The sequence below is a fragment of the Molothrus ater genome, chromosome 16 (genome assembly GCF_012460135.2).
Source record: "Molothrus ater isolate BHLD 08-10-18 breed brown headed cowbird chromosome 16, BPBGC_Mater_1.1, whole genome shotgun sequence".
Lineage (NCBI taxonomy): Eukaryota > Metazoa > Chordata > Aves > Passeriformes > Icteridae > Molothrus > Molothrus ater.
The window spans coordinates 1,073,845-1,098,834 of record NC_050493.2 but is presented as its reverse complement, the minus strand read 5'-3'; the positions used below and the strand labels follow the sequence as shown (position 1 = coordinate 1,098,834).

General features: G+C 66.7%; 2 protein-coding genes across 7 annotated transcripts in view; both read right to left on the bottom strand.

Annotated features, from left to right (window-relative positions):
* The window catches only part of CASKIN1 (CASK interacting protein 1), a 29,406-nt gene extending 13,824 nt beyond the window's left edge, over window positions 1-15,582 (bottom strand). The window contains exons 1-2 of one of the 2 annotated variants that reach the window (XM_036392638.2): window positions 15,387-15,582; window positions 1,550-1,601 (exon numbers count right to left, since the gene is read on the bottom strand). In XM_036392638.2, coding sequence (XP_036248531.1) covers window positions 1,550-1,601; window positions 15,387-15,480 — 146 coding nt within the window. In that variant the 5' untranslated portion in view covers window positions 15,481-15,582. The remainder of the gene's footprint in view (window positions 1-1,549; window positions 1,602-15,386) is intronic. The other variant, XM_036392639.2, reaches the window with a different exon arrangement.
* Window positions 15,583-17,959: 2,377 nt separating this feature from the next.
* Window positions 17,960-24,416, bottom strand: LOC118692674 (hexosaminidase D-like). Of its 5 annotated transcripts, XM_036392650.2 has the most exons (15): window positions 24,275-24,416; window positions 21,542-21,866; window positions 21,363-21,468; window positions 21,007-21,241; window positions 20,788-20,897; window positions 20,427-20,514; window positions 20,185-20,349; window positions 19,909-20,092; window positions 19,643-19,714; window positions 19,338-19,542; window positions 19,155-19,237; window positions 18,870-18,948; window positions 18,620-18,721; window positions 18,402-18,491; window positions 17,960-18,311 (listed from the first exon to the last, which is right to left on the bottom strand). In XM_036392650.2, the coding sequence occupies exons 2-15, from the start codon at window positions 21,624-21,626 to the stop codon at window positions 18,128-18,130; spliced, it is 1,788 nt and encodes a 595-aa protein (XP_036248543.1). In that variant the 5' UTR covers window positions 21,627-21,866; window positions 24,275-24,416; the 3' UTR covers window positions 17,960-18,127. The 5 variants fall into 5 exon arrangements, with proteins under 5 accessions (XP_036248543.1, XP_054372508.1, XP_036248542.1 ...); XM_054516533.1 differs by lacking the exon at window positions 21,542-21,866 and having other exon boundaries at window positions 24,275-24,293; XM_036392649.2 differs by lacking the exon at window positions 24,275-24,416 and having other exon boundaries at window positions 21,542-23,834.
* Between the last annotated feature and the right edge of the window lie 574 nt (window positions 24,417-24,990).

Below are 24,990 nucleotides of genomic sequence, written 5' to 3'. Positions count from 1 at the left end.
CTGGCCCTGTTCCCCGGTGCCCACGGAGCTGTGGGTGACAATGCCCCTGGCCCTGTTGGTGCCCATGGAGCTGTGGGTGACAATGCTCCTGGCCCTGTTCCCCGGTGCCCATGGAGCTGTGGGTGACAATGCTCCTGGCCCTGTTCCCTGGTGCCCATGGAGCTGTGGGTGACAATGCCCCTGGCCCTGTTCCCCGGTGCCCATGGAGCTGTGGGTGACAATGCCTCTGGCCCTGTTGGTGCCCACGGAGCTGTGGGTGACAATGCCCCTGGCCCTGTTCCCCAGCCCCAGCCGGGGGGACCCATCCCATGGGGAGCAGGCTCCAGGCATGGCGGTGCCCACGGAGCTGTGGCTGCCATCCCCGGCGGGGAGCAGCGATGTGAGCAGACAGCCTGCACAGGAGGCCGATCCCCAACGTCTGCCTGGGAAATGTCAACATTTTCCGCTCCACCGCCCTGCTCAGATCCGCTCAAGATGGTGCAAATCGCAGCCTGTCCCGGGGCTGCCTCGGGGGCTTCCCTCGGGCACCTCATGGCCCAGCCGGCCACCTCGGCCACGAGCCGGGGAGCAGGGCACCAGGGCCAGCACGGGGACACCAGCACGGTGCTCACCCTCACAGGGACACCAGCAGAGCTCACACAGAGCGGAGCACAGCCGGGCTGCAGCCTGGATCCCAGGGGATCCTTTCCAGGAGCAGTGCTGGAGGTTGGAGGCTGCTCCCCTTGAGCTTCAGCACCCTCTGAACCTTCCAGGAGCTGGACACGAGCTGGGCCCTGCCTGCAGCTCCCCAGCCCTGCCACGATGCTCAGCCCTGCTGTGGCCTGCTGGCTCTGCCGAGCCTGAGGTGGCCCTGGGGTGGTGCCCCCTTGCCCCTGGCACAGCGATGAGCTGGCAGGTACCAGGGGATGCCCACTGCCACCACCCTGGTGACGAGGATGAGGAGGCAGCTGGGCTGCTGTGGCCGTACATCCCCAGGGCATGGCCTCCTGTTCTGCTGCTCTCCCTGGCATTGCCCTGGCACAGCAGAGGGAACAAGTGGCATCTCATCGTGCTGCTGCCCTGCTCAAGGGGGATCTCAGGGCGAGGGGAGCCGGGGGCAGCTGCTGCCCAGCCCCACAAGCAGCACTCCCACGGCAGCATCCCCTGTGCAGGGCCCCGCTGCCTCCCCGCAGCCTCATTAGTGTGATTAGCAGGGTGGTCTGCGGCCCCTTTCTGCTGCTCCTGCCCCTCGGATGTGGCTGTGCAGCATCACCCGTGCCTGGCGGGGTCACGGCTCTCCCACCCGGCTCCCCACAGGGCTGAGCTCCTGAGGAGCCCCCCAGGGCTGGGAAAAGTGTGGTGAGATGTGGGCACAGCCCTGCCTCTGCCTCCAGCACCGGCTCTGGGTGCAGGCAGGGCTCAGCCATGTGGGCTAATGGGGCCAGAGCCCTGGAGCAGGCAGCTCGGAGGGCCTGGCATTGGCACACAGGCACTGGGCACTCCCACAGCAGGGGCACCCCCTGCTCACAGCACCCACAGCACCCACACCCGGGCTGGGGCTCCCACTCACCCGTCCGTGTCCTGGAAGTTGACATTGACTCTCTTTGCTGATCCGAGGAGCTCTGGAAGGGAGGGAAGGGGACAGGGTGTTAGAGGAGGTGGCTGGTGCGGGGACAGGGGGCACACCAGGGAGGGGACGTGGTGGCAGCTCCAGCTTTCCCTGCCTACCAAGGCTGGGGCTCCCTGCAGCTCCACAGGGGCTGTGTGAGGCTGCCTGAACCTGCAGGCAGGTGGCTCAGGGTGGGGGTCCCTGCTGAAGGTGGCAGAGCCCGGGGGCTCCTCCTGGCACCAGCTTCTGCCCATTCTCTCCTAGGGCTCCCCCCTGGCTCCTCCACCTGGCTGAGGCTCTGGAATGGCCCCTGCAGCCCCTGCCGGGCAGAGCTCAGCACGTTCCCCTGTACCCCCAGCCCCCCCTGCACTGCCCTCCCCACCCTTCTGGGAAATTAAACCGCGCCAGGGCAATCCAATTAGCAGCACGAGGAAGGATGGAGCCAGATTTACATAAGATTTACCCGAAAAACGCCACTCAGGCTTTCCAGTGAGCTGCTCTTCCCACAGCGGGAGCAGGAGAAGGAAGAGGAGGGCGGGAGCAGCACGGCAGAGCCCCACAGGGGACCCACACAGCAGCCTCTGAGCCCAACACAGTGAGCACAGCTCCAGCCCTGAGTCCATGGGAGAGGACCCAAAGGCTGCATGGCCTGGCAGGGAAAATGGGCAAAGGCACTCGAAGCCAGGGACAAGCTCTTGTTGGGAGAAGCTGGCTGGAAGGGGCTGCTTCAGGCAGGGAAAGGGAATTTGGGGCCAAGAGACACTCCCTGTGCGCCTTGGCCATGGCCTTGCTCTCTCCCCCTCTACCGTGTCCCCTTGTCAGTGTCCCTGTGTTTATTGAATGATTGGACACAAGGCTGTGCCACAGCCCAGGAGCCTCTGCACGGACAAACAGGGCCCAGAGGGCACCAGCAGCAGGAGGGGTGGCTGTGTCCGTCCCCGACCCTCAAACCTGGGCAGTGGGGCCGGGCTCAGCCAGCCCTGCCCAGGCCATGCAGCACAGGCGGGCCCAGGAGTGGCCAGGACAGAGGCTCTGTCTCATGGCTGCCCCCTGCACTCCAGGGCCGCCCAGGTGTCCGAGCTGCAGGACATTTGCTAATGCTGACACAGCCCAGTGTGACAGGTGACAGCTGCAGAGGACAGGTTCTACGAGCCACAGCAACCACCCTCCAGCCACCAGGTGCCCAGGCTCTCCTCCCAGATGAGGTGCCTCATGTGGGATGAGAAGGAGCACTGCAGGGTGCCTGGAGAGGGACAGGGACACCTTGGGGTCCCCAGGGTGTGGGCAGGGACAGGAATGGCACGGAAGCCCCCAGATCCCATCCCTGCCATAGCATCCCCGTGCTCCCCTGGGAAGTGCTGCCCATGAGTGGTGGGCAGAGCCCCTGTGACACCGGGAGTGACCCAGTCCCCGCAGCCCCGCGCTGCCGCCAGCGTCCCCAACAAAGGCGCATTCAGCCCCGTGGAGAGGAGCCCAGCGCCGCTTCCGCTGCTCCCCGCGCCAGGAGCCAGCTCCCAGGAGAGGGGCCGAGCTGCCCCCAGGGATGCCAGGGCCAGCGGACAAAAGGAGCCGTGGGCGCAGGAGCGGCACCGTGCCCGGCGCTGGCTCCAGCCTGCGGCCCCGAGACGGGCCCCGAGACGGGTGATGGGGCCTTGCGGACGGACGGACGGACGGACGGATGGACGCTGTCAGCAGGTCTGCAGGGCTTGGCCTTTCCCACGGGTTGATCCCAGCCAGGGGCTGGCACAGGGCAGTGCCCGGGCATCAGGGTGCAGTGGTGATGCCATTAGTGATCCCCAGGCACGTGCCACCCTCGGCATCACCAAACCACCATGGCCCCAGCGCAGCGTAGCGGCAAATCTTTCCTCCCTGCACCTGCAGGAGAGGCTGCGGCTGCCAAAATCTGTTTAGCACTTCCATCACTGCCCGTGCCAAGTGCTTAGTCAGTGACTTCCAGCCATGCAGTGGTTTGACTTTCCTTAAAGCTCTGGAAGTGGCCGTCAGCGTGCCGAAGGCAGCTGGAGCACGGAGCCCAGCTGGGGTCTCAGAAAAACCCCAGTTCCCAGAGCAGGAGGGAAGGATGGCTGCCCTGGTCACCACGTCCACAGTGAGATTTGCAGCCAGTCTGGGGGCAACAAGAGCCAGGAGAGCTCATTAATGGCTGGGAATTAATGACAAGGAACATTCTTCCGCTAACAAGGCAGAGAGAAGGGAGCTGAGTGCTTCCAATTAAAATATCAGCTACAAAAGGAGATGGGCACAGTGGGGAGGAGAGCAGAGCTCCTTCATGGCCACACTGCCAGTGAGCACCCAGGGTGTCCCTGGCTGTCCTCTCTGCTGGGATCACTGGAGGGTGGCAGGGACCACCGAGCACCTGCAGTCACCATCCTGCCCTCTCCATGCAGGTGCCATCAGGAAGGTGCTTTTGCAGGGGTGGCACATCTTTGCTCAGACAGCCTGAGCCCCACCACCATCCTTGGGACACCCCAGTGTCCCCTCTTGGCTCCCCATGGGCTGCTCAGGTGATGGTTGTGCCACGTGGGGTCACAGGGCTCCCCTGGTGTCTCAAGGCCCAGCTCTCCACCATTCTCAGAGCAGTTTGCGCCCCACAAACACCCTGGGGGCAGGACCACGATGCCAGCCCCAGGGAAGGGGGGCACGCACAGGCCCTGGCACCGCGGGGTGCAGCTCAGTGTGCAGCGGGAGCCGCAGCGTCTGCCATCGACACCAGCTATAAACAGCGCCTGCCGGAGTAAACAGCGCGGCGGGAGCGGCCTGCCCTGCTCCCGGGAACGCCTTCACTCAAACACAGGCACTGCAGGAGCTAAATCACGCTCGGGTTGAGCCCGGCGCTCCGCGTGCAGCCCCGGCCCCGGCGGGCACCACGGTGCAGGCGACGCACGGGCAGCTGGCACGTGCAGGGCCTGTGCATGGGAACCCGCTCTGCCCCACCCCAGGGTCACCGGGGCTCCTGCCACTGTGCCTGGCAGCTGCTTTGGGCACCCTGGAGCATGCCAGGAGGAGGCCCCCGTGCCCAACCACAGCTCTGGGCACTGCGATGCACGGCCATGAGGAGACCCCCGTGCCCAACCACAGCTCTGGGCACTGCGATGCACGGCCATGAGGAGGCCCCATGCCCAAGCAGCAATCCCAGTACATGCCACAGGGAGATCACAGTGCCCAGTCCCTGCTCCAGGTATCCCAGAACACGCTGTATGGAGACACCTGTGCCCAGGTGGCCGGTGTATGCCATGGTGGGACCCCAGTGGCCAAGCACAGCTCTGGGCACCCCAGTGCAGGTTGCAGCGAACCCCCTGTGCCCAGCTGCTCCATCCCCTCCCTGCACACGTGTCCAAGGCCACAGCCCCACATGGTGGGAGTCCTCAGGGGGCTCCTCACCCTTCCCAGCACCGCCTCACGTGCTCCTGTGCCAGCCTCTGCGGCCAGCGCAGCGCCAGCAGCGATCGATGCCCGGCCGGAGCGTGGGGGCTCCCGGCCAAGCCCCCGCTGACGAAGCACATCCTCACCCAGCTCCCCCGGCAGGCAGCAGGCGGCTGCTCCAAGCAGATGGCTCCAGCCTCCACTAAATCAACATCTACTTAATGAGGGGAAAGCATTGCTGCCCCCTCCCCAGCATGGCGGCAGCCGATCAGCCAGGAGAACCCCCCAAATCCTCCTCTCCATCCTTTCCCTCACCCCTCTGCAGTGACCCCACTCCCCCCCAGCCCCATCCCTGCTGCTTCCCCACTCCCCAGCTCATGTGGGCAGCCAGACCCCCGTGTGTGCCCCCACAAACACAACAGGACCCCACAAGGAGCCAATATCCACAGGGAAGACATTCAAGGCAAGCGCCTGTTTCAGAGACGGGGGGAGGATCCTGCAGCGGCATCGCTGGGAGCTGCCGGATAAAGGAAGCATCCAAAATAGCTGCTCTTAATTATATCCCTGCTAACGAGCGCCACGCAAACAACGGGCACTGCACGAGGAGCCCTGCCATGGGGGTCTCTTATTCCTCACTGCGAGGATGGGGTCCCCACGGTGGCCTGTGCCACGGGGGGGACCCCGCTGAGGCAGCCACGGCAGCCCTGGCTGGGGCTGGTGCTGACGGTGACACCGGGGAGCCGGTCGTGACAGGGAAAAGCTTGTACTCCTGCAGCCAAGGTCGTGTCAGGCGCTGGGGCCGGCCATGCTCAGATGCTAATGAAGCCGTTATCATCTTCCGATCGATCGGGACTGTATAAATAATGCACCGGGAAGCGCGTTGTGCAGGGAAAGGGATTGCCTGGGGCCAAGGGGTGGCTGGGATGGGATGGAGCCATTGCAGGGCAGTACTTGGCACAGCTGGATCACTGCTGCCCACCACAGCTGGACAGACATCTCTCACCACAGCTGGACACCCCGGTGTCCATCACAGCTGGACAGACATCTCTCACCACAGCTGGACACCCCAGTGCCCATCACAGCTGGACATACACCTCTCACCACAGCTGGATATCCACTGCCCATCACAGCTGGATGTTCACTGCCCACCACAGCTGGACATGCACCTGTCAGTGCAGCTGGACCTCTCAGTGTCCACCAACGCTGGATAACAACTGCCCATCACAGCTGGACACCCCAGTGTCCACCACAGCTGGATAACAACTGCCCATCACAGCTGCACACCCACAGCTGCATGCCCCGCTGCCCATCCCCAGCCATTCCCCAAATCCCAAGGCACTTTTGGGGGATGCTGCCCGTGTGCCCAGCACAGGTACAGGTGCTCCGGATGCCCATCCCTGGCAGACCCTTCTCCAGGAAGGGGTGAAATCCGCACTGGAGGCTGGCTGGGCTCTGGCAGCCTGAGTCACCGCGCAGCGCTGTCCCCTGGGGCTGCAGGAAGCAGCTTAAATGCAGCTTTCAAGAGGCAGCAGGGACTCCACTGTGATGCTTTTATTTTTACAAAAAAGAAACTTTTCAGTCCCTTGGGATGGCGCGGGGCTGAGCCTGTGGGCTGCCAGGGCAGTTGGGGACAGGGGACATGGGTGTACCCATGGCAGAGCCAACCCAGCAGGGCTGGGGCTGTCCAGGGGACCCAGCACCCACCAGCAGCTCCTGTGGAGGTCCCCGCTCTCCCCCTGTATTCCCAAGCCATATCCTCACCTGACCTTTGCCGTGTGGTACCATGCAGCCAGGCCAAGCCACGCTGCATCAGCCGGACCCCTTTGGGCAGTGCCAGCCCCCCCAGCCCCCCGAGTACCACACGGGGCTCTGCTGAGCAGGGGCTCCCTGGTGACTCGGCCCAGGGCACCCAGGAAGCAGCAGCAGGGACGGGCAGGACAGAGATGTGACAGGGGGACATGGGTGGGACATGAGGGGCTGTGCCCAGCTCTGTGCGACCAGCACCGAGCATCACAGCTGCCTGCTGTGCCAGGTGCCCGGTCCCTGCTGTGCCCAGTGCCCGGTCCCTGCTGTGCCTGGTGCCTGGTCCCTGCTGTGCCCAGTGCCTGGTCCCTGCTGTGCCTGGTGCCCGGTCCCTGCTGTGCCTGGTGCCCGGTCCCTGCTGTGCCCGGTGCCTGCCATGCCCGGTACCAGCCACCTGCCGTGCCCAGTGCCAGAGCCTGCTGTGCCCGGTGCCAGCCGCATGCCCACACTCGTCTCTGTGGAAATGAATGTTGGTGTCGCTTACAGGGAGCTCTAATTGCCAGCCTGTGGCAAACAGGTAATTTTCAATAATCACCCTGGCTGGAAAGAGCTGCTGCTGGCACAGCGAGGCTGGCATGGCAGGGATGGGGACATGGCTGCTCAGGGCCACTGTCACCTGTGTCTGCCCGTCCATCCATCCATCCATCCATCCATCCATCCATCCATCCATCCATCCATCCATCCATCCATCCATCCATCCATCCCAGCACGGCTGGCACTGCACCTCCTCGGGACACGGGAGCAGACGGAGGTGGGTACACACTACTCACGTCCACCCTGGGGCAGAGCCCTCCTGCCCCATCCCCATCCCCATCCTCATCCTCCCCGGCTCCTCCCCCTCCTCATCCCCTCTGCACGGCCAGGGAGGAGGGACCCTGTCCACGCTGGCTGCAGGGCGGGACCTGGAGCTTTGTGCATCTTAAAGCATCATTAACCAAGGCACGGCGGTGATCACTGGCCTCCCATGAACCCGGCACCGTGCAGCAGCACTGGGAAGTGGTGGGAGCCTCTGGTGTGCCTCGAGCGTGTGCACACGTGTGCAAATCTGTGTGGAGGCAGCCCAGATCAGCTCCTGGTGTGCCCTGAGTGTGTGAATATGTGTACATGTCTGTGTGCAGGCAGCCCCGATCAGCTCCCAGTGTACCCTGAGTGTGTGAACACATGTGCACATCTGTGTGCAGGTGGCCCAGATCCATCAGAGGCTCTGGGGGCTGCTGCAGCGCTGTCTCTGAGCTCCCAGCCATGCACAGCTAAACAGGCCCCGGGTTCTATTTAAACCTGATGCCTCCAGAGCCATCGTTTGTCCTCATGCACGGCCGCTGCACCGTGCCCACCTTCTGCTCCAGGGCTGCGTTCCCAGCGGGCATGGAGGGGCAGCATGGGCACAGGCACGGGCAGATCTGTGGCCTGGCAGCTCAGGGGTGTGCCAGTGACCGCCGGGGCAGTGGGCAGCAGGGATGTGCAGCCAGGCCATGCCCGGCATCATCCAGGAGCACAGGGAGTGCAGCTGGAGGCCTCACACTGCTCCCGCCGGGCTGGCAGCGCTGCAGGGGAGGCACATGGCTGGCAGCACCCGTCCCAGTGTCCCCAGTGCCCCCAGTGTCCCCAGTGCCCACAGTGTCCCCAGTGCCCGCAGTGCCCCCAGTATCCCCAGTGCCCGCAGTGTCCCCAGTGCCTGCAGTGTCCCAGTGTCCCCAGTATCCCCAGTGCCCCCAGTATCCCCAATGTCCCCAGTGCCCCCAGTATCCCCAGCGCCCGCAGTGTCCCAGTGCCCCCAGTGTCCCCAGTATCCCCAATGTCCCCAGTGCCCCCAGTATCCCCAATGTCCCCAGTGCCCCCAGTATGCCCAATGTCCCCAGTGCCCCCAGTGTCCCCAGTGCCCCCAGCACGGCAGGCACAGGGAGGGGGCTGGCAGGGGCTGGCAGGACCGAGGCTCAGGCAGCCGCTGAGCACACCCGGGGAGCGGGGCTGTGCTGCTGCGGAGCTGCAGGGCTGCGAGGAGCGCGCTGCCGTAAACAGCCCAGCTGCAATGCAGGAGCCGGGCAGCCGTCGCTTTGTCTCTGCTCCAGCGGCTGCCGCGGGCCGGGAACCCGCGGGGCCTCTCGAGGAGCTCCGGCAGTCACATCTGGAAGGGATCAGCGGCTGCTGCCGCCGCCGCCACGAGGCGGCCGTGCCCGGGGCCCGGCCCCACGGCCCCACGGCCCCACGGCCCCACGGCCCCACGGCCCCACGGCCCCACGGCCGGGCAGGAGGCAGCACCGGCGTGGGCAGCGGAGAGGCCACGGGCACGGGGCACATGGGCACACCATGCACACACGTTCACATGGATGCACAGGGGCATGCACAGGGGCTGGGGCACTCAGAGGATGCACAGGAGCATGCACAGGATGCACAGGGGCTGGGGCACGCACATGGATGCACAGGGGCTGGGGCACTCAGAGGATGCACAGGGGCTGGGGCACGCACATGAGCACATGCATTCACATGGATGCACAGGGGCTGGGGCATGCACAGGGTGCACAGGGGCTGGGGCACCCACAGATGCACAGCAATGGATGCACAAGGATGCAGAGGGGCACGTGTGGGCACACAGGAGGGGCACCCAGACACCCGAGCGCCGAGGAGCAGAGCCTGTGGTGGCTCCTTGGGCACCATCTCCAGCTTGGTCCATCTCCAGCTGACTCAGACCATGGCAGGGCACAGTGCTGGGGTCCCCTCACCCTGCTGCACCCCAGGACACCCCAGCCCCACAGCCACCTCCACCTGCTCGGCACTCTCCAGGTGCCAGCAGTGACCTTGTGGGGACAGCCAAGGAGACCCGGGCAGAGCTGGCACTCCCAGCTGGCCGCTCTCCCAGCACGGTGCTGCCCCACCGGGTGGCTGGTGCCAGCACCAGGACCCATCCATCACCGGAGCAGTCCCGGCAGCACGGGGCTGTCAGGAGAGGCCAGGCCAGCTCTGCATCCCAGCTCCCCATTTCTCAGGCTGATTGCTCCTGTCGCTGCAGAGCCCAGCGTTAAACACCTCATTTTCTACTCCCGTATTGAGTTGGAAAATACTATTAACATTTCATTAGAGCTAAAAGATCCCTCTCAGCCCGGCAGGATGAGCCAGCCCTCGTCCTGCCGGGCAGGGGGGCATCACTGGGAAGAGGAGAACCAGGAGGGCAAGTCCCACGTGCCCCAGGTGTGGGACAGGATGGTGAGCCAGGGCAGAGGTGACATCAACGCTGCACACTGGCTCGGTGACCTGTTGGGCATGGCCACCCTTGCAGCACACTTGGCCAGGGACAGGACACAAAACAGTGGCAGAACAACAGTGTCCATGCAGGCACTCCTGAGTTTTGCTGCCCAATGCCTCTCGCTCACTGGAAGGGAAGCCTGGCCCAGCAGGACCAGCACCACTCATTAAATATCAGCAAATTTATTCTCCAGCATTCTCCCAACAGTGCTGAGCACCACTCCCAGCACACACCAGCCCCAGCACCAGCTCCAGGACAGACAGCACTCTGGGAAACAAACTCAGGTATCACCCAAGAGCTGGGCCCTCCCCTCCAGCACTCACCCCACCAGCAGGGCCACAGCTCCCACCTGCCATGAGCCAGGAATGTGCTCACTGAGCACCCAGCACTGCTCTGGGACCCACCTGGGCCCTGGCACAGCAGCACAGAGCTGCCATCCCCAGGCCCTGCTGCTGTAGCCACTGCAGACACGTGGGGAGGGGGAAGGGGCTGGGGGCACCTGGGCTCACCGACATGGGCAGGGGGACTGATCACAGCCATTCCCAGCAGCTGGGAAGGGGAAGGAAGGGTTAAACAGAGTGCAGAGAGGAGGAGAGGAGCCAGACGCCAGCCTGGCTACTGGAAACCACCGTGGCCTGGCAGCCACTGGGACGGCTGTGGAGAGCAGCTCAGGGCACTCACAGCACTCAGACCTGCTCAGTGCCAGCCCTGCCACCCTTGGGTGCAGGCTGGCCCTGCCACGTCCCCCCAGTGCCACCCCCAGCACAGGGGCAGTGAGGTCCTGGTGCACACACAGCCGTGGGAGAGCCCCGCAGAGGGGCTGCCAAAGGGCTGCTTGGTGTCCAGCCAGGTGGATTTGGGACTGCTGAGAGGAAATCCAGGCCAGGGAGGGAGCTGGGAATGGAGCCGCCAGCCCGTGGCTCGCTGCCCCTCCATGGCAGTGGCCAAGTGTCCCCAGTGCCCAGAGCTGTCCTGCGGGGCAGGGACCCTGCAGCCAGCCCGGACACGGGGGCTGTGCTGGGGCCAGGGGGCAGGGAGGGTGTGCACGCACAGCTCGGCCCAGCACAGAGGCAAGAAATGTAAAAGAATGAGAAGCCACCCCAGGCTGAGCAATCGTGCCCCTCTGGAAGGAAACTTGGCACACTCCAGCCCACACTTCCCTGCCAAGTCCTGCTGGGAGCGAGGCTTTGCACGCGGGCTGGGAACCCCCAGAGGCTGATGAGGGACCCGCTGACACGTGGAGGAGCTGGGCAGCAGCTGGAGGAACCTGGGCAGGGCTCAGAGCACAGCCCGTGCCTGGGCCACGCCTGGGATGCACCCACATCTCCCCTTGCTGGCACCACCCCCGTGCCCCAGCCCATCCCCTTGGCATTCTGCCCCTCCATCCCTGCCAAGGGCACGGGGGGAGGCGTGGGAGCAGTGCCTGGCCATGCCATGGGGGATGCACGGGCCCAGCACCGCTTTGGCCACAGGATCTGGCCCCACAGCCCCTTCCCCCAGTCCAGATGTGCTGCCCAGCACCTCTGGATGGCTCCAGAGGCAGCAGCGTGCAGGGGCTCCAGCACTCCAGTGAGCATCATTTGCTCATCCCTGCCTGGGTTTCTCTGTCAGCAGGGAGGTTCTGCCCGCTGCCCAGGGAGCAGCAGCAGGAGCCATCAGGGGTGGCTGCCTCCCAGGGAAGGCTCCTGCTCTCCCACAGGGCCGGGGGAACCGGGCAGCTCCGGCGGCTGCCGGCCACGTGTGCCCTGGGCACTGCACCACAATTGGATTTGCATCTGCCCTGCCTTTTACTGCATGGAAATTGAATTGTAAAATGTCAAAGACATTTCCTAACTGCGCCATATTAGCCCGGTTTTATTAAATACTGTTATCAGAGCAGATTATGAATGCAATCAACTGCAGGCAAGAAAACCCAGAATTAACTGGCCCCTGTGCAGGAGGACACACCGGAGGGCAGGAGGCAGCTGGCGAGGCCCTGCCCAGAGCCTGTGTCCCCAGGTGCTCTGGCTCTGCTTCCCACTGTCCCCAAATCCTGGAGCACCGGTGAAGGAACATCCCAACCCAGCCAGTGCAGCTCCACTCACATCCCAGGATGGCTCCCCAGGGACAGCAGGACACTGAGGGTTCTCCCTGAGCTTTGAGGTCCCTTCCTAGGCATGGCGAGACCTGCTCCCTGCACATGGCAGCAGGGCCAGACTGATGGGACAAGCCCTGAGATGCCAGCGCTGCTGTCAGTGACACACAGGGCAGGATACAGAGCCCTGCCCAGGTGGCAGAGCAGGAACAGGGCTCTCCTGCCCAGAGTGGGGACACGCTGAGAGTTGCCCAGGCCTCAGCACCAGCACCCCGGGCAGTGGGGCCAGGCTGGGCTGGGTTACCCAGGGCTCACCTGACGTGGCAGGACACAGGGGATGCAGAGCTCCGTGCCCAGCCCTGATCCCAGCCAGGCAGCATGGCTAACCCAGCCCCAGGTGGCCCCAGAGCTCCAACAGCCCACCAGAACACGAGTCCTGATGGCAACCTGGGGGACCAGGATGGCACTGAGGACCAGGCATGGGGAGGGCAGCACAGTCCCACAGGACACAGCCCTGGATTCCACCCACACAGCCAGTTCCTGCCATGCTGGGTGCTTGTCCTGGCACCGCAGGGCCACGTGCTGGGACATCTCCTTGGCCACACGATGCTGCCATGTGTGGAAGTGCTTTACAGAGCCCCCCAGCCTGGCTGGAGGAGAAACCGGAGCAGAGGGTCCAACCTTTGGCTGGAGGTGCCACACTCGGCACCGGCAGCACCACACAGGAGCCATTCCCAACGTGGATGAGCCCTTGCAGGGCTCACAGGGAAGGAGCCAGCTCACTCCAACCCTCCACAGCCACGGAACTGTAGATCCTCTGCATGGCACGGCACGGCACAGCTCATCTCCCACTGCCCAAAGCCCCAGGTGCCCAGGACAGGGGTGGCACAGTGCTCCTGGAGACACCCCACGGTCCCATCCCATCCCAGGCTGCTGGAGGCAAGGGGAAAACGCCAAGTCACCACATTTCTTCGAGGTAGCACCGAGAAGGAGGGGACAGGGAGGGAAACAGTTTGCTGCCAAATCCCTGCATCTGATTTGCGCAACTTTCAGACAACCTCATCAATTATGGATGGCCGGGAAGCAGGCGCGGTGTGCGCTGCGGCCGGCCCGGCCCGAACCCACGCTCACACCAAACGGGCCCCCTGTCACCATGGCAACCCGCGCTAATTCACGCAAGGATTTTTGAAATCTCGTGTATTAAACCCCACATGAATAGGATATTATCCAGATAACAGAGCTAAGTTACAAATCTTGCCGGAGCCGCGCGGGGAGCGCCGCAGGCGTGTGTGGGACCGGAACTCGGAGGGGACGTGGGGACAGCCCTGCCCGCTGCTGTCCCACTCCGTGCACCTCTCCAGCCCCACTGCCATGGCCAGAGGTGCTTGAGCACCCCAGGCTGGGAGCACGGCACCCACAGCACACGTGGCACCCACTGCCACAGGGGAGAGCGGGGCCCGGTGGGCAAATGGCCCCAGACAAGCCTGGCACTGGCACTGTGGGTCCAGCAGAGCTGGAGATGGGCAACCCAGCAAGGGAAGGGGGTGACATCCACCCCAACAGCAGGCTCAGCCCCACTGGGTGTCCCCTGTCCCTAACCTGTGGCCCTGGCACAGGGAACACTGCTGGCCCCCGGGGCCATCCTGCCTGGCATCCAGAGGGCTCAGCCGTGGGAGATGCAGCAGAGCCCTGGGAAGGACAGGGATGCAGGAGAAGGTGGTGGCACTCAAGCACCTCTGGTTGTTGCCACAGCAACGCCAGCTGTGTGCCCAGGCCAGCAGGGACTGGAGAAGGGTGTGTGGGGACACTGCTGGGCACAGGCCAGGCGTTGTCCCCATACCCACACACTGCCCCAAGAGGCCATGGCAGCAGCAGTGTCTGGAGTGGGTTGGGATGAAGAGGGCTCTGAGCTGGAGGCTCTTCTTGCCCTGCACAGTCCCTCAGCAGTGACAGCAACGATGGCACTGGGGACATGGGGGACACCTGCCAGCCCTGCATGGCACGAGGAAACACATGTTGGCCTCATGTGGCACCATGGACATGGTGGATGCAACACCAGAGCAGGGACATGGGGAATGCCACGCCAACCCAGCTCAGCACCAGGACATGGGGCACCACGCTGGCCCTGCTTGGCCAGAAACAGCCCTGCACGACCAGGGACAGGGGACAGCTCACCAGTCCTGCACAGCTCCAGGGGTGCCCACATTTGGGGAGTGCCAGCCCTGCAGAGAGGGACAGTGGGCACAGCAATGGAGGGACCGTGTGCCCAGTGACCCAGAGCCACCCGAGTGCTCCCTGCGGTCCCTGCCCGTACCCAGGGACAGTCCCCGGCAGCCCAGCTCGTCCCCGGCACCAGGCCTGAAACCTGCGGCTGCATCAGCACCATGAATTATTCAGTCCCGGGCGGAACGCCTCGACGGAGCAGTTACATCCTACAGCGAGTAGATACTCATGGAGCTACACACACGTACACCCGGAGACGCACACGCACAGCCACACGCACGCCCCCGCAGCCTCACACCTGGCCACGCACCCGCGGAGCCGAGCACAGCCAGCCGCAGGGATGCTCCGGGAGATACCCGCGGAGCGACATCCAAACACCCCCTCAGCGAGGAACACCAACAGCCCAGCCAAACACACAGATGCCAGGGTACACACCGCCACGCAAACACCCCACGCACCCAAACACAGCCGCACACGCGCCCGCGGCAGCGCGGACACACGCAGGGCTGTGCGGGCAGCGAGCCCCGGCGCTCTCCCGCGCGGGCCGGCCACACTCGCTGCACGCACACGCAGACGCGCCCGGCCGCAAACCCTGCCCAGACCCCCGGGAGCAGCGGGGGAGCACCGGGCCCGGCTCCCGGAGGGTCCGGAGTTGCTCCGGGGTACGGGGCAAGGGCAGCCCGGCCGGAGCCCGACCGCGCCGGGGGTGCCCCGGGACGGGCGAGGGGACCCTTCGCAGCGCTCCGCACCCGCGCAGCGCCCGGGGATGCTCCGAGCCCCGCCGGTGCGCTCAGAGCCGCGCCGGGCAGCGCCCCCCGCCCCTCCCGGGGCGCCGCCGGGGGTCCTCGGCACGTCTACGGTCCCCGCCCGCCCGCTCGGAGCCGCAGCCGGGGAAGGGCCGGGGATGCTCCGGGGCGGGCAGGGCGGCATCGCGGCCGGGCCCCGGGAGCAGCGCTGGGATGCGGCCCCGAGGCGCCGCGCCCGCGGCTGCGACGCCGGTGCCCGTGCGTGCTCCCCCCTCCGTGTGTCCCCCCGCAGCGGCGCCCCCCGCCCGGCCCCGCCGCCGCCGCACTCACTGGCTTTGCCGGGCTTGGGCCTCTGCAGCAGCTTCTGCACGGCCGCGATGTCCTCCGCCTTCACCGCCTGCACCAGCTCCTGGTCCTTGCCCATGGCTGCGCCGCGCCGGGGCTGCCGGCTGCGGGCTCACGGCCCGAGCATCCTCCGCGGCGCGGCGCGGCGAGGGGCGGGGGGCGGCGGGGGGCGGCTCGGCGCGGCTCGGCACGGCTCGGCTCGGCACGGTGCAGCCCCCCCGCCCAGCCCGCCCGCTCCGGAGGCGGGGGCGGGGGCGGCGGCGGCGGCGGGCGCCCGGGGCGGGGCGCGGCGGGGCGGGGGGGCCGCACCGGGAGCGCGGGGGGCAGCGCGGGAGAGGAAGAGGAGGAGGACGACGACGAGCAGCGGGAGGAGGAGGAGGAGGAGGAGGAGGAGGAGAGGGCGGGGGCCGCCCGGTGCTGCGGGCGGAGCGCGGGGATCCCCTCCCCGGTGCCGGGCCCGGGGGACGCCCCGGTGGGAGCCGCCGCGCAGCCGTGGCGTGTACCGAGCTGGCGGGTCTCAGCGGCCGGAGGGGACGGGGGCAGCACGGCTGCTCGGGGCCTCCACCTCCCCGGGGAGGGTCCCGGGGGGTCCCGCAGACCCTCTCCCGGAGCACCCCCTGCTCCCCAGCCCGGCTCCAGGTGCCCTTCGCCGCTCCCCGTCCCGCCCGGCCATCGCAGCAGCCTGCGGCGCCGATATCGGAAACCGGGCAAGAGCAGCCCTCTTTATTTCTGTAAATGAAGCGCTCATTACCGCGTCATCTTCCACTTTTGTTGACACAATGGCCGGTGACATTCGTCCCTTTCACTTTTAAGGCTGAAATGACCGAGACATTACGGTTGCGGAGGGTTCCCGGCTGTGCCGAGGGCTGAGGAAGCTGAGGAACCCGATAGGAAATGGGGCCAGGGATGGACAAGGCGCTGATGTCCCCGCGGTGCCATCAGGGCAGAGCACGGACATCATTCGCACGAAATCAGCCCAAATTTCTGCCCTCCCGGACGAGTTCCCAGCTCAAAGCCTCGCGCAGTCCCGGCTCCAGCAAACCGGCGCTGGGGCACACGGGGCCAGGGGGCTGCGGGCCAGCACCAGCGCTGGGCATGAGGGTGCGGTCCCAGGGGCTGCAGGGCACGGGCACCGGGAGCTGCAGCCCCGTGTGAGCCCCGCGGCAGACGGGAAGCAGGAGGAGGGAGCCCCGCTGTGCCCCGATGCCCCCTGCCCGCCCCGGGCTGCCAGCGCCCCCCGAGCTGGAGCCCGAGGGTCCCTGCACAGCCCCGCTCCCGCCCCGGCCACGTCTCCGGGCTGCCCCCCCTCGGGCACGGCGGGGTCCGTCTCCTCTCCCCACCCCCACTTTCCAATCCAGGACATTTGGGTTGCCAGCACGGAGCGCCGTCTAATCTGCCCTCTAATCCCGCAGCCGGGCGCCGCACGGGGCCCTGAGCCGGGCTCCGGGGCTGGGGGCTGGGGCTGCGCTCGGCTCGGGGGCTTCCCTCACATCTGCCACCACCTGATAACAACCGGAGCGCCTCAACAAAGGTCCCTTTGTGCCCCACGGCTCCCTCCTGCTGGGCCCCCACCGCCGGTCACCCCGCACCGACCCAGCACGGGGCAGCTCCTGCCCCCGCGGCCCCGCCGGGCACCGGGACCTCTGTGACCGGGGCACACAGGGGCAGCCGGGAGCGGTGTGGGGCCGGTGGGGCGCACCAACCCTGTCCCTCCTCCCCTCCTGAGCCGGGCTTTGCGGGAGGAGCTCCAGCCTGGCGTTCCTGCGGCTCCCTGGGGCTCTTGCCAAGTCGGGTTGGTCTTTGCAGAGCAGAAGAATGTGCAGTGAAATGTCCCCGTTCCTGCCCTGCACTCGCCGGGAGAAAGCGGCGCCCGGAACGGGCAGAGCCTGGGGCACGGGGGGTTTAGGATGGGCACCGTGGGCAACAGGCGCGTGGAAATCTGACTGTGGGAACCAGAGGCAGCAGCAGCAGCAGGAGGGCTCATCCCAGGCAGAGATCCCCCAGCACAGCTGCCTTTCCGATGGGAAAGCAGCGCAGCAGGGCCTCGGCCCGGGCTCGGGAGGCAGGGGGGTCTGGGAGCACACGGGGCCCTGGGCTGGAATTACAGAGAAGAAGGAAGCGATGAAGGCAGAGTTTGGAGGCTGAAGAAGGCACCGCTGTGCTCCCAGCCCTCCCAGCGATCAGGGACTCACAGAGACTGGAAGCAGACCCAGCGCTGGGCAGTGGGTGCTGCTGGGAGCCTGGCAGGGCCCCTGCACGTCCCTGTGTCCCTGCTCTGTCCCAGGTGCCAGCCCTGGCCTGGGACATGCAGCACGCAGCAGGCACACGCTGGATCCTGCGCAGGGAGGGCACGGCCACCCTCGAGGCCAGCACGAGGCACACGGGTGTCCCCACGAGCTCTGTCACACTCTGCCCTGCGGCTGCCAACCCCTCCGGCTCCATCAGAGCCTGAGCAGGGGCCCGGGGGCTGTCACCGGTGGAGCCCAGCCCTTCACACCAGCCCGAGCTCCCTCTCCCTGCACGGGGGCAGAGCTGTGCTCCCCCGGCAAGCAGCAATATCTACGAAAATACTTTATTGTGGAGGGGCAGTGCAGGGGCTCTGTACAGTGCAGACAGCAGCAGCAGTGCTGTCACCAGCAAACACACACACACGCACACACACACACACACACACACACGATGGTGGCCCCAGAGCCAGGGGGCAGCGGGAGCCGGGGCTGCAGCCCCTACGTGGCCTTGGGCCGGCCCTTGAGGCGGATGATGGCCCGGTAGTCCCGCACCAGGTCCCGCAGCTGGTCCAGGTAGGGGTTGACATTCTCCTCCAGCCACTCCTCCACCGTGTCAGGGAAGTAGATCCTGTCCAGCTGGGCACGCAGGTCACGGACAAAGCTCTCCCAGTCCTCGTGGAGCCTGGAGGGCCGAGAGCAGGGGTGCAGCTCCCTCCCGCGAGGGAGCCCTCGCAGCCCCGTGCAGACTCCTCCCAGCCCCGGCACCACCTACTTCAGCACCTTGCTGCCAAAGCTCTCCATGTTGCGGGGGTTCCCAAACTGCCGTTTCCTGTGGTAGGGGCTGAACCAGCCCTTGATGGCACTGGAGAGGCACGAGGGACTTGGGGGCACAGGGGCCACCGGCAATGGGGAGCTGCGCATCAGGCAGGTCCCCTCCCATGGAAATACACGGCCAGAGGCACCAATGCCACTGCTCCCCCTGCCTGTTACCTCTCCTCCTCCAGTGCCTTGAGGATGCTCTCCTTCAGGTGGCCATTAACCTGCTCCACCATGTGGTAGATCTCCACACCGGGGAACACCCCCCTGCCCTCGCTGGGGGAAGGGAAGGTGAGGGCTCAGCACGTGGGGTGCACTGGGGTGGTAGCCAGGGGTCTGGGGCCAGGCCATTTGGGTGACCAAGCCCCTGCCTCCCTCTAGTGCATCCCTTGCGATGCAACTGCCCCCACCACGTGCCACACACCAGGTGCTCTGCTCCAGCTGCACACTCTCCAAGCCCAGCACATCCAGGACCTTCCTCTTTGCCTCTTCTGTGAAGCCCCCTGGGAGGGCGAGGAAAGGGACAAAAGAGCCAGGGACACCTCACCCTCAGGCTCACCCTGGCTTCACCACACCCCCAAAACGGAGTGAGCTGAAGCTCTTCCTCCTCTTCCTCCCATCCCGCAGTGCCCTGCCCAGCAGGACGGGGTCTGGCAGGCAGTGGGAGCTGGGGGTGAGCCTGGCCATGCTGCCAGGGCTGGGGGCTCACCGTTCACCAGGGTCTGCAGGCAGATGGCCAGCGAGGGGATGCTGACAGGCAGCAGCTCACAGAGCACTGAGTAGTGATCGTACCTGTGGGACAGGGACAGGGCCAGGGCCAGGGACAGGCAGCACCGTGCCAGCACGGCTCTGTGGGCAGCAGGAGGGCACAGGGGGTCCCACCTCCCCTTACCTCTGCCAGCCAGTGAGCACGACGCCCTGCAAGCGCAGGGGGGCCAGCCGTGGCACGGCCTGCATCACCTTCAGCCAGCTCAGGTGGTTTTTCAGGTGGTAGCTCAGCGGGGTCCAGGCCTGTGCCGGCCCCGTGGTGCCCTTGAAGGCGCTGGCAAACCACACGGCCTCGAAGCCGCTCTCCACGTACTTGGTGAGGAACTGCACTGCAGCGGGACAGGAGCACCAGTGCCACTGTCCCCAGGGGGCTGTGGGGGCTCGGGGGGATCCCCCCACCGCCCCCAGGGCCCTGGCACGTCGCCTTACCGATCTGCTCAGCCTCGAAGTCGGGTGCGTAGAACCACAGCACGGGTGAGACGTGCTTGGCTATCCCGGACTCTGCAGGGAGAGGGGGCGGTGGTGCTGGCAGCAGGAGGGAGCCGGGGGCTCCTCACGCTTCCCCAGAGCCACGTTCCCCCAGGGCAGGGCATGGGCTCCTGCTGGCACTGTATGTGACGCCTGCCAGGGTGGGCATAGAGCGGGCGTGGCTGAGCAGCCTGGCACAGGTGCCACCCTGTGCCCTGTGCCCTCACCCCGCAGGGCTCCCACGCTGATCTTCCTCAGCATGTCGTCCCACATGAGCACCCGCAGCCCCCAGTACTGCGCCGTGAGGAAGCCCAGAACCTCCTTGATGTGCTTCAGGTACATGGTGCCCACGTCGCCCTTGTGCTGGCTCATCCAGTTCCTGGAGTCCATCCCCTCCCCGAGGTGGAAAACCTGGATTTGGGGGAAGGGAGACGCTCAGCAGCTCTGGGGGCACCTCCAGTGCCTGGGGCAAGGGCTGGGGTCCCTGCAGAGCCCCTGCCCACCTCGTCTGCACCGATGTGGATCCAGGAGGAGCGCCGGTGCTTCTCGACCACCTGGGACAGGATGCTCTTGAGCAGGGCCAGCGTGCCGGGGACGTGGGGGTTGAAGCTGTTGGGGAAGCGCTCGACCTCCCGCAGGTGCTGGAACTTCTCGTGCTTGAGGATGAACTGCGGGGAGGAGCCATCAGGGGGGTCCAGGGGAACCCCTGTGATCTGGGATGGGGAGCAGGGCTGGCACCCTCTACCTCCACGTGGCCAAAGGTCTGCACCAGGGGAACCACCTCCAGCTTGTGTTGCTCTGCCAGCTGCTGGATCCGCTCGATGTCCTCCTCGCTGGGAGGGCAGGGACAGGCTCAGCCTCTGCCAGGGCGTGGGGGCACCCCCCTCCTCTGGCACCCTGCCCACATGGCCCTGGTTACCCCACATACGTGTGCACTTTACTGAGGGGCACAAACACTGGCCTGTAAGGGCAGGAGGACCCTGCCCAGCAGCACAGCCTGGCACTCTGACCGTGGTTATCGTGGGCACGGGGCCAGGTGGGTCACACCCACCTGGACCTGCGGGGGCGCCAGCCCCACAGCCAACTCTGCACACAGCCCTGCTCACCTGTAAGCGTACGGGGACCTGAGGATTTCCAGCTCCCCCTTGAAGGGGAACATGTCCTCGTACTCGATGAGGACACCGTTGGCTCCCAGCTGGGACAGGAGGGGGAACACCTGCAGGGTGGGCAGGGTGGGCTCAGCAGTGGGGATGGCACAGCCCAGGTGTCAGCAGGGGCTGAGCCCATCAGTGCATCCCCTCCTCCCTGTCCCTGGGCATCCTCACCTGTTCCAGGTAGGAGACTCTGGGCGCAGCTCCCTTGAGGTCCAGGTGGACCAGCCTCATCTCGGTGGCACTGACATCCCTGGGGACCTGCTGCTTTTGCTTCAGGGTCATTATCTTTGCTGCAGGGACCTCCAGAACCTGCTGGCTCTGGGGGATGACGTCCTGGACAACGTCACCCGTGTCCCCCCAGAACCCGCTGTCCTTGCTGACGTGCTTGTGCAGCTCCAGGGTAAAGCTGCAGGGAGTGGGGCAGGGATGGGGGTGTCCGTGGGGTTGTGGGGGCACCAGCACCACACAAGCACAGCCCAGGGGGTGCCACAGCCTCCGGCCCCCCTGGGGTCCTGCTGTCACCTCACCTGTCACGGAAGAAGAATTTGATGCCAGCCAAGGCCACGAGGAGCAGCACGACGAGGCGCAGCAGGTTCAGCCGGTGGCTCCTCTGGAAGGCCATCTCTGGGCTCTCTGGGGACACACACGGGCTCTGGCACTCCACGGCCAGCAAGGACCCCAGGTGAGCCCACCCAGCCCCACGTACCGTGCCCTGCTGCCCTGCCCGAGGCAGCACGAGACCCCGAGAAAGGCGACATGGGGGCAGCCCCTCTGGCCAGCCTGGTGCCCATCGGGGACGTGCTCGGCAGTGCCCCGTGTCCCTCCTACCTCGTGTGCCCCAGCCTGGGGCCAGCGGCCGGCTCCGCCTCCCTCTGCCCGCAGGGTGAGGCCGGTGCCCGAGCAAACAGGGCGGGGTGGCTGCGGAGCAGGGCCCCGCCGGGATCCCGAGCGGTGCCGGGCCAGCCCCGCGCCAGGGCCGTGTCACAGGGCGGCTGGACGGGGCTGCACCACGGGGCGGCCACGGCGCATCCCTGCGGGAAGGGAAGAGGCGATTGGGAGCCCCCCGGGCACATGCCAGCCCCGGGGATGGCACCGGCACGGCCACGGCACCGGCGGGGTGAGGGCGGCAGCCCGGACCGCCTTGGCAGCCGCAGGGGCCGTGCGAGAGGCAGCAGGGATCCTCCTGGGAGCCACGCTCGGGCACTTCTGCCCGTTCTTTCTCCTGTTCCTCCGGTTCTGGGGTGTTCGGTGGGGCCCGGACAGGGCAGCACAGCCCCCCCGGCCCCGCCGCTGCTGCCGCCGGCGCTCCCGGTGAGCTCCCGGTGGGCTGCCCCCCAAACACACCGAGCTCAGGGTTAAATTCAGCGCACTGGGGAAGTGAAAAGCAGATTCTGGCAGCTGCGGGTGCCCGAGCGGCTCAGCGGATGGCGAGGGCTTAGTTTGTGCTGCCAGAGCGGTGGCACCGGGGAGAGCCGCGCTGAGCCGCCCGCGGCTCCGAGGGAGCCCCTGCCCAGACACAGCCCTGATCCCCCCAAAACCTGCTGGGGGTGCAGGGGCTGAGAGCCGGGAGCCCCTGGGCAGCGGGACATGCTGTCTGTCCCCAGAGCACGAGGCCCCAGCAAGGCCAGGTCACAGGACAGTGACATGCAGGAGCTGGAGCATCCCTGCTCCATCCCCACGGCCCGGTGCCCACAGGTACCCAGGCCCTCGGTGCCCCTGGGCAGGAGGAGGAGCAGGTGCCGGTTTTTGGGGATCGGGCTGCTCCCTGTGCCCCTTCCCTGCTGGCACTGCAGCTCCTGTGCTGCGGGGGACAGATGTGGCTCCCGCTCCTGCCGTGCCCAGCTCGGAGGTTCCCGGCAGCTCCAGCCCAGCCCGGCAGGGACGTGCCAGGCTGGGGATGGCTGCCAGCCCAGGGGTCAGCACTGGGTGCACGGGAGGGCACAGGGGGCACGCAGGAGGGGGGTCGGTGGCCCCTGGGCACGCAGCGAGGGGAGCCCAGCACCCAGGAAGGCCATAAATATGCCAAGTGCTAATGGCGCTGTCATGGGAACACAGCGCCTGATCGGAGCGGGGATAAATATTTAGACAGACGCTGTCAGCTCGCCAGGATTCGGTGTTTTTAATGCACGTTATCTTATTTAAATAGGGCAGGTTCCCAGGGCTGGAGCTCCTGGCACAGCCAGGGCGAGGGGTGGGCGCTGGCCGGAGGGGGAGTCCCGAGGGGTGCGGGGACAGCCAGGGGCCGTGTCCCTGCGCCACGGGGACAGCCAGGGGCCGTGTCCCTGCCCCACGGGGACAGCCAGGGGCCGTGTCCCTGCCCCACGGGGACAGCCAGGGGCCGTGTCCCTGCCCCACGGGGACAGCCAGGGGCCGTGTCCCGGCCCCACGGGGACAGCCAGGGGCCGTGTCCCTGCCCCACGGGGACATCCCCGGGCAGCCGAGGAGGGCTCAGCCCATGGATGCCGCCCCTCCAGCCCGGCACCTCGCCCCGAGCACCCGTTGTATTTATGAACGTCACATCGGCTGCTGCCGGTGGGGAACGGCGCTGCCACGGGCCCCGGGAGGCTCCGCACAACCGGCCGGGCTGACAACGCTTCACTGGCCCCGACCCCCTCCCAGCGCCCTGCATCCAGCCCGGCTCCCCGCTCACCTCCCAGAGCCCCCAGGAGGAGGATGGAAGCAAACAAACCCTGAGCGGGGGAGGGAGCCGAGTGTCCCGGGGCTGTCGGGTGCCACCCGGCTGCCCCCAGCCCCGCTCCGGTGCTCCCGGTGTTCCCATGCCGAGCCCGGTGCCCCGGCACCGCCGGCAGTGCAGCCCTGGCCGGGCCGTGCTGCTCCCTGCACACCTCGAGGGCACGCTCACACACACGTGTGCACGCTCCCGTGCTTCCAGAGCATTCCAAGGCCCGCCTGGCTGTCACCAGCCCGTGCTGCCAGCCCGTGCCACCCCCCAGGACCAGCAGAACTGGTCCCTGTCCCTTCCCGTTCCCTCCCGGGAAGCTGGAGCACACCTGGAGCAGCCCCTGGGCACAAGGAACCCTTTCCACAGCCCACCCATCCCTCTGAGCTGCGGGCCACCACCCACACCCCCAAACCCCGCACACCCCACAATGCCCCACACCAAGGACATCCCTTGGGCACTCCCGCACCCCACGGCACCCTCTGGGCTCTGCTCGGCGCTCCTGCGGCCCCGGGCACACCTGCGTCCTCCGCGGGCATCCCTGCATCCCCCCGAGCATCCCTGTGCCCTCCCGAGCATCCCTGCATCCTCCCCGGGCTTCCCTGCATCCTCCCGAGCATCCCTGCATTCTCCCCGGGCTTCCCTGCGGCACCGGGGCCTTGCATCCCCCCGAGCATCCCCGCATCCTCTCGGTACCGGTCCCCACCGCGGCGCGGGCATCCCCCGGCCCCGAGCACGCCCCACTCCCCCGGCCCTTACCGGCAGGTGCGGGGCGGCCGCGGACACCGCCGGGAGCGGGCGCGGGCACGGGCACGGGCACGGCCGCCGCCGCCGCCGCTCTTAAAGGGCCCGGTGCCCGCCGGTGCGGCAAGCGAGGAGGGATGCACCGGGCGCTGCGCACAGCGGGCACCGTGCCCAGCGCCCCGTGCCACACGCGCACGGCGGGGAGCACCGGCGGAGCGCGGAGCCGCCGGCCGCCCTGACCCCGGCGCGAGGGGCGGCCCCGGGGCGGCTCCACCGTGCCCGGTGGGTGCCCGGTGTCGGTTCCCAGTGCCCGTTCGGGCTCGGTGCATGCCCAGCGCCCGCCCCCGCCCAGCGATGCCCGGTGTGTACTCTGTGCCTGGAGCCCGGTGTGTGTCTTGTGTCCCAGGTCCTGTCCCCAGTGTGTGCCCAGTGCATGTCCCATGTCCCGTGTCCCATGCCTGGTGTGTGCCCGGTGTGTGTCCCATGTACTGTGTCCCACGTTTCATGTCCCATACTTGGCGCCCAGTGCGTGCCCTGTGCCCAGCGTGTGTCCTACGTCCCATGTCCTGTATCCCACGCCCCATATCCCATATCCCAATCCCATGTCCCATACCCCATACCCTATATCCCAATCCCATATCCCATATCCCATATCCATATCCCAATCCCATATCCAATATCCCCTGTCCCATACCCCATATTCCATATCCCATATCCTATACCCCATATCC

Bases quoted from the DNA above. Each gene is read 5' to 3' on its own strand.
- LOC118692674 (XM_036392650.2), bottom strand. From the start codon at position 21,626: ATGGGCACCAGGCTGGCCAGAGGGGCTGCCCCCATGTCGCCTTTCTCG. The intron at 21,469-21,541 runs GTACGTGGGGCT...GTGTGTCCCCAG, and splicing joins GGGCAGGGCAGCAGGGCACG to AGAGCCCAGAGATGGCCTTC. The intron at 20,093-20,184 runs GTGGGCAGGGGC...CCCCAAATCCAG, and splicing joins TCCACATCGGTGCAGACGAG to GTTTTCCACCTCGGGGAGGG.